This window comes from Chionomys nivalis, chromosome 4 (genome assembly GCF_950005125.1).
Source record: "Chionomys nivalis chromosome 4, mChiNiv1.1, whole genome shotgun sequence".
NCBI classification, from domain to species: Eukaryota; Metazoa; Chordata; class Mammalia; order Rodentia; family Cricetidae; genus Chionomys; species Chionomys nivalis.
In genome coordinates, this window is record NC_080089.1 from 22,902,937 (window position 1) to 22,917,221 (window position 14,285).

Genomic DNA, 14,285 nt, shown 5'->3' on the forward strand with positions numbered 1-14,285 from the left:
TGTGTGTGTGTGTGTGTGTGTGCATGGGGGGTGTTTTTGTCCTTTAGATACATCTCAGTAAAGAGTAATTCATTTCAGGACAACCAATATTTTTGTAGCATAAAGAAACCTCCCTAGAACACAAATATCTTTGAATTATTTTCAGCCTTAATTGACAACTCAAATGAGTAGACATTTTACCAAAACCCAAATACTTCTGTTGAAACTATAGTCTCACAGTAGGGTGAGCCACTGTAGAAGACAGAGGAAACAGACATGGTTCTGTCATCCTTGAGCTCTCAGCCCTGTTCGGAACAAACTGTGTTTGTGTGAGTAAGTGCAGTAATGAAACCAGAGGGCATGGAGTATTCTGCCCTGATGACCTGGTTCAGGTGCTCAGACTTGAGGAGGAGAGCGTTTGGAAATTGACTCACTGGTGGCAAATGTGGTGTGTTTCTGCTATCCTGTATCTCTAGACCTCTGACCCATCAGAGGGGTGCCTGAGGCTTTCCTTTTGCTGCATGGGCGCCTTGCTGTGTGTGGACAAGCTGGAGAAATGTGTAAAGCATCCCTCATGCTACACAATGATGCTATTTCCTTCCTTTGGGGAATGGCTGTAACTCACAGGAGGTGCGATTTCTGAATGATTGTTCTTTTTATCTCCCTGGATCCGGGCCAGGCTGTGAGGTGAGCGTTTGATGTGTCAGCAGGGGGCTTGTGACAGCTTTGACCACTTATGTGATGATGAAAGGCTAAACTTTTATAAAAATGGGAAAATGGGGAAAGGAGATCATATTCTTCCATCTGGGCTCGTTCTCTCTCTCTCTCTCTCTCTCTCTCTCTCTCTCTCTCTCTCTCTCTCTCTGATGTTTAAAATGTTCTACCTGGGTGGTACTCAGGGTCACTTCATTGGTTTCATTGTTTACATATCAGTGGTTTAAAGGAGCCAGAGCATCCATGCTTGCTGGCAGAGGGGACAGACTCTCAGACCCCCTTCTAACACGTCCCACCCATGTGCCTAGTGTCATCCTTGAGATGGAGCATTTGTCCCTCAGCACTTGCTTCTGTACAACAAAGAGTCAGGCCAGTGCTAGAAAATGTGTTTGGACCCTAAAACTGTCTTCCTCCTCCTATTTGTAGGGCATGTTGTTAGAAATATTATCTGATCTTGGTCCTATGGAGTGGCCTTATCTTCTCACGTCTATTCAGACATATGAATATCCAAAATCACTTGGCGTTTCCATCAAATGAAACTTGAGATATTCATAATTTCTGTGTCTCTGGGAGTAGAAAATTTGAGTTTGGGCAATAATGGGAATTTCTGAATTTTCCTCTTTAAAGCAAAGATATAAAACAAAAGTACAAAAACAAAACCCATAAACTTTTGTAATGGTAATATACAATGGCAAAATTGAATCCAAGAATACATCAAAAAATCATCTACAATGACCAAGTCAACTTTATCCCAGAGATGCAGTTCAAAATATGAAAATCTGTCAACGTATATATATATATATATATATATATATATATATATATATATATATATACACAAACTGAAAAATAAAAACCACATGATCATCTCTTTAGAGGCTGAAAAAGCCTTTGATAAAATATAACATCCCTTCATGATAAGTCTTGGGAAGAGCAGGGATACAAGGAGCACACCTAAACATAATGAAAGCAATATACAGCAAGCCAAAAGCCAACATCAAACTAAATGGAGAGAAACTCCCAGCGATTTCACTAAAATCAGGAAGAAGACAAGGTTGTCCACTCTGGCCATAGCTATTCAATATAGTTCTTGGGGTCCTAGCTAGAGCAATAAGACAACAAAAGGAGATCAAGGGGATACAAATCAGAAAAGAAGAAGTCAAACTCTCACTGTTTGCTGATGATATGATGGTTTACATAAGCAACCCCAAAAATTCTACCAAGGAGCTTCTACAACTCATAAACACTTTCAGTAATGTATCAGGATACAAGATTAACTCAAAGAAATCAGTAACCCTCCTGTACACAGATGGTAAATGGGGACTGACAACCTCTTACAAAGGTCTATAATGAAGGAGGGTTTGGGGCAGAGTTGGGATGTGATGATGGACACAGAGATCCAGCAGTGGCAAATTGGAAGATGCTACACTAATGGCTTTGAGGATGATTGAAGGGGCCATGAGCCAAGGAAATGGAGCCACCTCTAGAAGCTAAGAAATGACAAAGGAAGCATTCTCTTCCAGAGTTTTAAAAACAAATACAGCCTCCAAATTAGCTCCGTGAATCTGATTCCTGACCTCTGACCTTGAAGCTTATAAAATGACACATATGTGGTGTTTTAAGTCACCCTATTTGTGTGGTTATTTGTTAGAGAAGCAATAGGAAGATAAAATAGTAATAATAATATATACAGCATTTATATCAGGCTTACACGCATTTATGGGAAAAATGGAAAGAATTAATTTCAGGATGGCTCCCCATATAGAGCCTTGGCACGTGGCTCTTTGAATATCAGTGAGTACAGAAACAGATTTGATTCATGTTAGTCCAGCAGGCCTCCCTCAGGGCTCATTATTGCTGAAGGTTTTTATGTGACAAAATATGTCTCTTGGTGGAGTTTTGCTGACGTGTGACTAGCTGCGTGTAAAATCAAAGTTGAGTTTTATGTTATCACTCATAAACAGAAACTCACACAGAGCTCTGATGCTCAGGCCAAAGCTCCCAAGGCTTGCGCAGGAGATAGCAAGGAAGCTTCAACACACTCTCTCTCCAGGTGCAATCATGCTCCTCTCCAGCACCCCCTGTGTCTCTTGATATCTTCCTTCCCACGTGTGGAAGTGGCTTGGACCTGGTTCTTCCTTCAATGAATACTAGTCTACTCGGAACATGTTGGAAGGAGAGTGGGGTGGCCCTTTGTTCTGTCCCAGCTGGCTAGCTTACACTCGAAATAATCACACAGAAACTGTATTAATTAAACCACTGCCTGGCCCATTATCTCTAGCCTCTTATTGGCTATCTCTCACATCTTGATTTAACCCATTTCCATTAATCTGTATGTTACTGGGAAAGATTCAGCATGTCTGACCTGGTGTCTCCATAGCAGCTCTCTTACTCTGCTTTCTTCCTCCCAGGATTCAGTTCTGTCTTCTCTGCCTACCTAAGTTCTGCCCTCTCAGACCAATCAGTTTCTTTATTGATTAACCAATGAAAGCAACACATAAGCAGAAGGACCTCCTACACCAGGAACACACATCCTAAACAATGTGAGAAGACACGGCATGTGCTCATATATGTCAGTGCTTGCCAGTGGGGCAATTTGCATAAGACATTTTCTTGGACTGAATCCTCAAGGTCATGTAAAAAAAATCCATGGTCCTGGATGTGAGGAAATATTGGTCTAGTTCTGCGTTCTCATCAAGACAGGATTCCTAAGCCCCAGGAAGTGCATGGTGAGAGACTTTTGGTTGTTACAGCCAGGAGTGCTGCAGTGTGCCTGCTATAATAGAGGACATCCCTCACCTCAAATGTCCATGGGTCAAAGTCTGAGACACTGCTATCAATTGCATGAGTCTGATGCATACATCCAAATTGCTAAACTGCAATGATAAGCCTGACAAGATTGCAGTGTGCATATATTCTTACATCATATAAGGTGTTTTAGTCAATAGTGTGGTGCATATATGATAGTTGTCTTTGAGATTATATCAGCCAGTGATGTTGTAAGTCACGTTAATTCAAAATCACTCCATTAAGGTTACACAATGACTGAATTGCCCAATGATGCCCAGTGATACATGATATTTCCCTTGGAGAGTATCCAGTCTCCTTAAGGCACTGTGACTGTATGTATGCAAGTATGTGTATTTCTCTGCGCGCGCGCGCGTGTGTGTGTGTGTGTATACATATACATATTTCTTTTCTTTCTCTCTATATACTTAGAACAGTATGGAGACAACCAGAGTAACATGTCCCTTTGCTTAGCGCCCCACCAGCATGCTCAACCTTAAATCAGTACAAGACAGAACTCTCAAGTGTCCAGGGAGCCCAGAGTATGCATGGGAATTTGAGTGGGAAGACGATCCTTTAGTGTCTGGGACATAAGTGTAACTTAGACAAGGTAGTAGTGCCTGGGCATTGCAGCAACATTCTGAAAATGAACACTTCAGTATTCTTTTTCAGGATTTGCAAGGGTGCTTCTGACACACATCCTAGACTAGAAGCCCATGTTCTAAGGAGGAGCCGTCTTAGGCCTTCAGAAATGAGCACGGTATATCCTCATGGCTGGATCCAAAGCTAAGTCTTTGACAGACAGGAAGAAGCAGATATGGGGCCTGCAGTAGTGGGGATGAATGGCAAATACTATCAGTCTCCTCAGAGAAAAGGAGGAACTTCAGATTTCTACACCAGTCACATGTTGTTTCAGATGTAAAAGAGCAGTGTGGGGTGGGGGAGGGGCAGAAAACAGGCTGGAGAAAGCCCTGGAATTTCATAAAGTATGTACATGTTTTGGATTTTTGTCCTCATAACAGAATGTCAGTTAAACATTTCATCTAAGTCATTTCTAATAGACACAAAGCTATGACCAGGGGTGCATAAGACAGAGCTCAAGGGAGAAGAAGCCCCATTCAGTTGCTTTGACAGCACCTCCCAGCTGGGAAACTGGACTGCAGATTTTAGGATCAGACGGTTGTAGGATGGAATTCACATTTCATTTCTATCTTATGTTTTTTGGGTGGCAAGTTTCCCCAAGTACATTAAGTTCAGTTACCCAGTTTTTACTGTGGGGTACAGGCAGCTCACCCATGGCTTTGTTAGGGTGCTAACAGTGCCACCATGGGGCCTCGCACAACCTGGTCTTACCATCACTGCCTAGTGTGTGTGTGTGTGTGTGTGTGTGTCTGTGCTCTCTTTCCTGTACTCTCTATCTCTGCTCCCTCAGCCCAGAAGCCCAACACCTACACTGTTCTCTATCTTTGACTGGTCTATTTGTTGTTACTATTGTGGAAAACGAAAAGAGCAACCCGAACACCAAGACCTTTACTTTGGGGAGTGTTGTGCTTCAAAGTGTTCTGAAATTAAGTTCTAGAACAAAGAGAAAGATGGCTAAGAAAATCCGTCGCTCTGTGTGCAGTGTCTTGGTCCTGTTTATCACTCAGGGCAGTTGCTTTGTTCGCTTTGAGCCACTGGGTGTGATGGTGTAAGACTTCGGGACCCCACACGAATCTTTTCTGCACACGATCTATTTTTTCGCTGGCCTCTCAGCTGCTCCCTTCTCTCTTCCCATTATTTTAGCATCAACCCTATTCTTTTCAAAGAACTGGTTATAAGGAAAATTCTCTCTAGATGTGAGAGAGCATTGCTGATTCATTGTAACAACTCAACAATGAGTCAACTACAATATATCACATCCTGGGGAGATTTTTCAAAGCTGTTTAGCAAGCTTGCTTCCAGTTTCTAGTCAGGCTGCCAGGCTCTGCATCCCAATCAAGGGAGCGATGCCATACCATATGCTACAGGATAGGTTCCAGTCCCAATTCTGTGGACCCTTGGGGGTTGCAGAGGCATCCCACATGCACATGGCTGTGGTTTTCTCATCTTGCATTCATCACCAAATTCAGCTTCGAAGACAGATTTTTATTATGCAGCAAAATTGCTGCTGCAGGGTAAACTTTGACACAAAGCAATTGTGTTCTTGACTCAATCATCTAAACCAAGTAGAAAAGCCTAGGAAATAGACCTGAGATAGGTTTCAGGTCCTTGTCTACAAGTGGCTGCTGTCAGAGAAGTACTTGACTATGCAGTTGTAACGAACGGCTGACTGTAGAGAACAGTCTTGCTTCTCTCAAGGAAAGGTAGATGGTGAGGGTCAGAAGACAGAGGTACTCCTGTCTTTCGTGACTAGCTTATAACACCAGGCTTTCAATGTCTTGGAAGGAATTGTGTCAACAGCTCTACATCTTGAGGTTGAATATTGATCTTGGCTATGTTAGCATCCACAGGCATTTAGGTAGCAACGAGGACGTGCAGTCAGTCAAAAGAGAATATACAAACCCAAGGAGATCCAAAGGTAAGTGGACACAGGCTACCTCCAGATCTACCAGTTCATCGTTAGCGTTCTACAGCTAACAGTTTCTGGAATCTGGAGCTCAATGAACAACTCTTGGATGGGGTTTTCCTCAAACTTTCACTCTTCTTTAGGACATCAGGAGCACAGAACTGGATCTGCCTCCAAGAAAACATTACATGGAGGCAAAAAACTCTGTTACCTTGTAAGATGAAGCTTTTATATTTGCACCCCAAATTATATGAGCCCCCAATATAGAAGAATAAACGATAAAACAGAAGATATGGAAAAGGAGGCATTCCTGTGAAATGAAGGTTCCAGAAGGCTCCACGGGGAGAAGAGGCTTAATTTTTGTTCTTGGCTGACACACGATTACAACAGGGGTTGATGATGGCATCAGGCCTACAGATGTTTTATGTTTAATTAGAAATGAGTCATGTGACCAGGCCTATCTGCATGGAAGTCTGGAAATGTTTGTTGAGAGACTAAGGAAGCAGTTTTGGTGGACATATGGCTCCTTCCTTGCCTTTGAGTTTGAGTAGGTTAAATTTCCTGCTACACACAGTGTTGAGTCTTCCTTGGTCTTAGCAAAGACGAGACTGTGCTAATTGGTAATGAAAGTTCCATAAAAGCATTGTTATTTTCATAGTTACATTCTAAGCATATATATATGTATATATATATGGTAGTCTCAAAAAAATATATAATAAAACAATGGAATGATGGGTAGGTGCCAGAGAGGAGTCCTTTCTGTGTGGATCATCTACAGTGGATGAGTGGAAGAATGTCAGATCAGGGAAGCCACATTGAAAGTGCTTGTTTGATAGAGCCTGAGGTAGACCAGTTGGCCTAGAATATGTTCGTTTTTAGAAATGCTTGCTTCTGACATTTTAACCCAGTTAGTGTATAGCTTAGCCACAGGTTGTAGTTCAATCAGAATCTCCTCTGAGCTGAAACGTTAGAAGCAGGTTGTGAGCTGCAACTGTGTTCCTAACAAGGGCCAGCCCTTTCTTTGGAGGCATTAACTGGAATCAGCCTGGGGACTTGGGCTGTTCTGTAAGACTGCAACCCAAACAAAATAAAATTTGACTAAGCCAGCAAACCCAGACTGAAGTTCAAGTTACTTTAACAGACTCTAGGGAAACACAAAGTGCAGTTGTATTAGCTATGCAAAATTTGCTCTTTGACCTTGCAGCAAGGAAAGTAACCGGTGCACACATAGCCTTCTGCCAGCACTGCAAAGTGTTGGACACATTAACTTTTAGAAATTATGCAGTATTTTAAAACTTCTAATTTTAAAATATACTTTAAAAATAGATGCCGATCCAACAAGAACAGAGGATATCAATGAAAAGCCTGTGTTTTCGTGCACCTAAGAGAGGCCTGCACACAGACAGCCTTGTACGGCCAGCAACTTAGAGCGTAAGAAAATGCTCACAGATGAATTCCATAGAAATCAAAAGCAAGGGTCAGCATCGTCTTGTGTTCCCTCTGCATGTAACCTCTGGGTCTTATGCATAAGCTGGGCCATGTCAGCGACTTGCCCAGAATCCTGTTACCCACCCCTGAAGTCTGTTGACAGATCTCTACCTTCAGGCTTATGCAGAGTTCAGTAAGAATTCTCAGGACAACCCATGATCCTTGGGAGATTTTTAATGATTCTTGATCTGGAAATAATATAAAAACAGGCGAGTATTTTGTGGTATTTTTTTTTTGCATGTTTTGTATTGGTTTAGGGAACAATCCAACATTTAAAAAGACTTAAAAATAACAGATCTTTATGAAGACTTAACATGGCCTCTTTTCTTTTTAAATTCTTCCCCACCAAAAAAATAAACTGTAATAATAAAAGTGACTAGAACAATTAGGGAATGCAGAAACAAAGGACAGGGTAGACTGGGCTAGGGAGAGGTGATTGCCAAGAGGATCCCCACAGCCAACGCTAGTAATGTCTACTGCTCATGCAGACAGGGCGGGAAGGGGGGGTGAGAGGAAATGACTGCAGCTTGGGCTTTCCTTCTCTGGGCCAGGGCTCCTCAGGCCTGTTTCTCACTGACCAAGGCCTCTTGAGGTATGGACTCTCCATCTGAGGTAATGGGGAGCCGTAAGTCCTTTAGCATTTCTGCAGCTCAAATCCCAGAGAACCTAGTCTTGGGAAGCAGAGGAAGTCCTGAGTAGATGCCTGGGGTATGGTCATGCCAGGGACCCCAAAGCCTCAGACCCGCTGAGGAATAGCTAAGTGCCACCCCTGCCCCATCTCATGGAGGGTGAGGGTGGGATTGAGGATTGTAAGGAAATGTCAAAGTCTTCCCTTCTGGTTTGAATGCGGGTACTGATAGTGTGTGTAGAAATTGCCCATTGTAGTTTTCTGTCCCGGAATATTTATAGTCTGAATACTGCTCCCCTACAGAGGCTGTTCCTGCTGAGATTGGCAAAACCTGCTCCTTGATCCAGCTATAAAACACAAACCCTTCCTTCTTGCTTACTCATGTATGATAACCCATCTTCCTGTCCAGCTATACGCAATAATCCTGCCTTCCTGTTCAGATATACATAGTAAACATGAGGCGTCTGTGCGGCCTCACAGTTCCTCCAGCTGAGATCCCAGACCACGTGACTTTTCTGCGTCTCTGTGTTCACCTGTCCACCTTTTCTTCACTTCATCACCTCCCAGTCAGATCAGTCTCTGGACACCTAGCAAGGACTTGGTACCAGTTCAAGATAATCCCGTTTGTCTGGTGATCTACTTACCAAATTTACCTACGTCTGAAAAATAAGACTTCATTTATAAAGTTTATTGTATAGCAACCTGTATGGGATTGGGACGGTCTTCATGCCAGCCTTGATGATTTGTTAGATGTGAACTAATTGGGAAACATTTTTAGTTTTTCTTCTTCCAGCTTTCTGAATATTCAGTTACAGCTTACTGAGACGCCACTGTCGAGAGTGATGGGGGGTGGGGGTGGAGTTTACGTCTCTGCCTCCCAAGGGAACACAGAAACCAATAGGCAGAGACATGGGGAGGCCACTGGGGCAAGAGGATGAGAAAGAATGTTGGGGATAAGAGGTTCTTAGGGTTAGTAGAAGGAAATGCAAACCATATCTAAAGTCTTCAAAATTCCTACTGTAGGCCTCCTAGGCTCTTCCAGCTCTTCCGGTATCAGCCATTATGGCCTTATAGCTAATGAACCATATTTTGTCAGATTCAATAGGTAGCGATATGGTCCTGTGGCACATAGGCGTCCACAGCACTTCTTAAGCAGGTGCGCTGCCTTCTCTGGTTGAACCGTCAGTGGGGCACCCTCCAGTTTCTGCAAGCTGAGACTGAGGTTGAAACCTTACTGTAGAGAGATGTCTAGAGAAAGATGGGGAAGATGGGAATAGCGAGATCAAAAAAGTCTTGGCAAATGGGAGCACTTTGCTTGGATAGGAAATGGATTCACTTGGATTGCTGGCTTGTTTTTGTTACTGTCTTTGTTTTAGCTTTCTTCATTTTAAAACTGTTTTCATATCCTAGGGCATCTGAGATGGTTGTTACCCTAGCCTACTCCAAAGCTAGATTTGAGAAATGAAATGGTAGAGAAAGGTAGTGGGTGTTGGGAGGGATGTTGTCTACAACCAGATAGCTGCAGGTGAGCTTTTCGTAGTTTTTGGAGTCTGTAAGGCCTACAGGGAAGATAAAAGAAACGCTTGTGGGGGACCCCAGACTACCACTCAGAGGGAGCTGATCAGCCATTGTGATGCTGAAGAAAGGCCTTGTGTTTGCTCTCGATATCTCGGTTGTGTATCGTCTATGTGCACCGACTTTTCTAAATATGCTTTTTCTCTCTCTTTTCTCAGGGAGGCAGGACACAGTGCGTGAGAGAAGTCTGCCCCATTCTCTCTTGTCCCCAGCACCTTAGTCACACACCCCCAGGACAGTGCTGCCCCAAATGCTTGGGTGAGTGACAATTTCCAGGTCAAAGGACAATGTGAATCCTTCTCAAAGTTTCTGCTGAGTATGTACGTATGTTGCTTCATGGCCTCGTGGAGACAACTGCTCATTCTGTGTGAGGAGGCATTGGCTCTTACCTGAGAGCTGCTCAGAGGCTGCCCTTCTCTTGGCTTCCATTGTTTCTGGAGCCTGGCATCCAGCTCCAACCTGGCTAATATCCGGTGGGGGTAAGAGTGGTGCTGAAGAAAGAGTCTCCAGCTGGATGTGTGACTGTTAGGAACACGTAGTAAAGGCATTTGGAAGCAAATGTAGACTAACGTTCCCTGAGAGCTGAAAGCCCTCAGGATGCCCGGAAGCGAGCAGCTTGCAATGAACAGCAATTGACCCTTGATTGGAAGGAAGTATCTGTTATTCCATCAAGCCTTTACTCCAGATAGACCAGGCTCTGCACACAGGTTACATGATTTTTCTCAATGAAACTTCTCAGGAAATTGTGGAATATAGAACCATATATCACACTGGCACTGTTAGTTTTAACCCTCTAAAAAGAAGATATTCCACTATTGTGCAGAGATCCCCAGGGAAGGCTGGTGGTGTCCCTGAACACCTCTGGTGTGACCTGCTTGTTGTCTCTCTGAATCTCTCTATTGTTTTGTTACTGTTTTAAGCATCCTTTTGTTTTAAGCCAAGAGAATGGTGGAACCTGTGCCATCTCAAGGGGAGTCCATCAAGGAGGAAGTGGTGATTTGTCAAGGCCTTGCAGATAAATAATGTTGGTTAGAACTTTGAAACAAGTGCTGTGGGTGTGCCATGTCCATTAGAAGTTTTTCACAGGAGCCGTGGCGATTGTGTTTAGTACGCATTTTATTGACCATGTATTTTACAGATAGACCACATAAAGAACAGTAAGCTTTGGGAAAGTTAAAGTTCACAACCGCGCCAAATGAGACCTTTTCCTTCTTTGGTCTAAACCACAGTGGAATGGTGTGGAAATGGCTTACATCAAGTTGTCCACTCAGCCTCTGAACCACTCCCTAGAATGTTTTGTGTTGGCCCGTGATGACTTTGGGATTAAAGTGAGATTTTGTGTTCTTTTGTGGTGGAAAGAACATGTATGCACAACAACAAAAGTAAAACAACACATAAAAGCAGACGCTGGGAAACTGCTTAGTGAAGACTAAGTGACATTCAGCTTCTGGCTCAATGGATACTGACGTGCTCTTAGATTTTTCTCCTGAGCGGGATGCCTACGCGTGGAACACTGCCACTGCTTGGATTGCAGAATTTCCTTCCCCGCCTTGCTCATTTTCAATGGAGCATCTCATCAAAGATCAGGATCCGCAGAGCAGTACCCAAGACACCTCTCCAGATGGCATAGCCCAAGATAATACTGACATTACATCACTATTAACGGTGCTAATAGTTATCATCTGCCATCTGCTAGGAGTTCAAATAAGAGACAGGCACTACATAAAGATTTATAGTCATAGTTCTAGGTACAATGTACAGTTTTCTGAGGGCTGGTTTAAGCCAGTGCCCACATCTAACTCAGGAAATAAGTGGCACAGAGTCTGTTTGTTCAGGAATCAATCAATAGGTCAGTCAATTTATAGGCCCATCTGTCGTTTATCCATTTACTCACCATGTATACAATATCTGTTTATACAATAGTATTGAGTAGAGTAATAATAGAATAAGCAAAAGGCTGTATAATGATGGAAATGGGCCATGTAGTCTAAGAGAAGGAAGGACCTCTGGGGAGGAAATGGAGACTCCAACCATGAAGAAGAGGCATTATAATTGGCTTATGAGCAAGCTTCCACAAAGACCCTGAAATTTTATTCAGTTTTGAGACAGATTCTTGCCATTATAGCCCAAATTAGCAACTGAATCTGTGTTCATACTTCCTCTGCCTCCGAAGTACTTGAACTGTAAGCATGGATCACCATGCCCGCCTCCACATTGAGCCCTGTATATATTTTTGTTTTTTTTTAGTTTTTTGAGAATTTTGTTCAGTGTGCTTTGATCATATTCCCCCCACCCTCTGCAACTCTTCTCAGATCAACTCCCACCTTGGCCATCCACTCAACTTTGTTATTTAAAAAAAAATATTCAAGACCAGTTTGTACTGTGTAAATATTCTTGGATGTGTGGTCTTACCAGGGGTTACACTCTTAGAGAAAATTGACTCTGCTTCCAGCAGCTAACAATTCCCAGTAGCTCCTCATTCTTGGGGTGGGATTTCATGCCCAGGATCCCTCTCCATGCTGGGATTTGGTTTAGCTTTAGCCTGCACAGGTCTTGTGTATGTCATCACAAACTTTTTTGAATTCATATGGACAGTTTCCTGCTATGGCGGAAGATACTGTTTCCCCATGGTCATTCATCACCTCCGATCTTACACTCTTTCTGCTTCCTCTTCTTCCATGAGCCCTTAGCCTTCGGAGAAGGGGGTGCAGTATATATGTTTCATTTAGAGTTGAGCGTTCCACAGTCTCCTATTTTCTGTGCCTTGGCCAGTTGAGGGGTCTCTGTCAGTATCTGCTGCAGACAGAAGTTTCTCTGATGAGAGGTGACTGATGCGTTAATCTATGGGTATAATTAGTTATCAGAAGTCTACTTAATGCTATGTACTTTCAACAAAATAACAATAGTGGATTCTCCTCCAGGGTCTGTGACAGTCTAGCCTTAGGGGTTTGGCCTGATGATGGTGCCAGATATGGGTTTCACCTTATGGGGTGTGCCTAAAGTAGAATCAGAGAACACTTGGTTACTTCAATGGCACTCAGTAGGACTCCTGCCAGGCCGGTCATTGCTGTAGATTTACAGTTGGGTACGATTAATGATTAGTTTTCTTCTCTAGTAGTGTGAATAGCATTGTCCAGTACCATGAAAGCTGGCAAGTAGGAATGAAGCGTCCAAGTTTGTACTAGCTTAATTGGTTCACAGTACATGAGTCAAGGATGTGGTGTCAACAATAGTCCTCAAGTTCTAGAGGCCAGCCAAGAGTGCTGGCAATAGGCTGTACTGCTCGTGGGGGTGGGTACGTCTATGAGACCTCACCACTCACCTCACAATAAGCGACCTATTCCTGGCACTAGTCTCGTTAGTTAGTCTCTGGTTTTTAATAGAAGTTTTGTCCTGTTATAGGATAAATCATTCTCTCCCCTGCCCCCGTCTCTCTCAGTCTTTCTCTTTCTCTGCCCCCTTTTTTCTCTCTCTCTCCTGTGTGTGTATACAGAAGTAGACTTCCATCTGAATTTTAAAAAAAGACTTTAATGCTATTTATTCCTCCCCATATTAATTGCCATCCCCTCCACCACCCCAAGTTAGCCCTTCCCATTCCATTATTCCCTGTTAATACTTTTATAACAATGTGCCCTGTTTTAGAAAGACCCCCCCCCCGCCATGGCTCCTTAGTACTTTTCTTAACTCTGTGCCTATTCCAAATGAGATACAAGTATCTGAAGACTCAAAACTAACATTCGTATATGAGAGACACTATGAGCCCTTTCTCTGTGTGGGTCTGGGTTATTTCACTGGGAATGATAGCTGCCATTTTCATCCATTTCCTAGAAAATTTCATTTTTAACAGCTGCATATTACTCCATTATATAAATATGCCACATTTTCCTTATCTATTCATTAGTTGATGGGCATCTCCCTGTGTCCATTCCATGGCTATTATTAATAGAGCACAATGAACATGGATGAGCAGGTATCTCTGTATTAGGACATGGAGTCCTTTGTGGATATTCTCAAGTGGCATAGCTGATCATGTGATAGATCTATTTTATTATTTGAGGAACACCCACACTTATTTCCATACAGCTGCACCAAATTGCATCCCCATTAACAATGGATATGTGTTCACCTTTCCTTACATTCAAACCAGCACTTGCCCCTGGTTTTTTTTTTTTTTTTTTTTTTTGGTCTTAGTCATTCTGACTGGGATAGGCTGAAACATAAAAAAGCAGTTTTCAGTTTGCATTTCTTTTGTGACTAGAGATGTTGAACATTTTAAAAAAATATTTCTTAACTATTTATATATCATCATTTGAGAACTCTCTTTGTAGTTTCTTGCCCCGTTTCTGTAATTGAGTTGTTTGGTTTCTTGATGTTAAAGTTTTTGAGTTACTTGTATTATTGTAGATATTAACCCTTTGTCAGATGTATAGCTGGAAAAGATTTCTTCCCATTCTTTGGACTGCCTCTTCCCACAAGTGATGGGATTCACTGGATATCAACAACAATAGAAATGACAACATCAGGGGAAGGGAAAAATTAAAAAGGAAAATTGCAATTTCCTAGAAG

General features: G+C 42.6%; 1 protein-coding gene across 2 annotated transcripts in view; it reads left to right on the forward strand.

The window, feature by feature from the left end:
- The window catches only part of Bmper (BMP binding endothelial regulator), a 254,315-nt gene that overhangs the window by 122,870 nt on the left and 117,160 nt on the right, over nucleotides 1-14,285 (forward strand). For both annotated transcript variants that reach the window (XM_057767220.1, XM_057767219.1), the window contains exon 7: nucleotides 9,878-9,977. In XM_057767220.1, coding sequence (XP_057623203.1) covers nucleotides 9,878-9,977 — 100 coding nt within the window. The remainder of the gene's footprint in view (nucleotides 1-9,877; nucleotides 9,978-14,285) is intronic.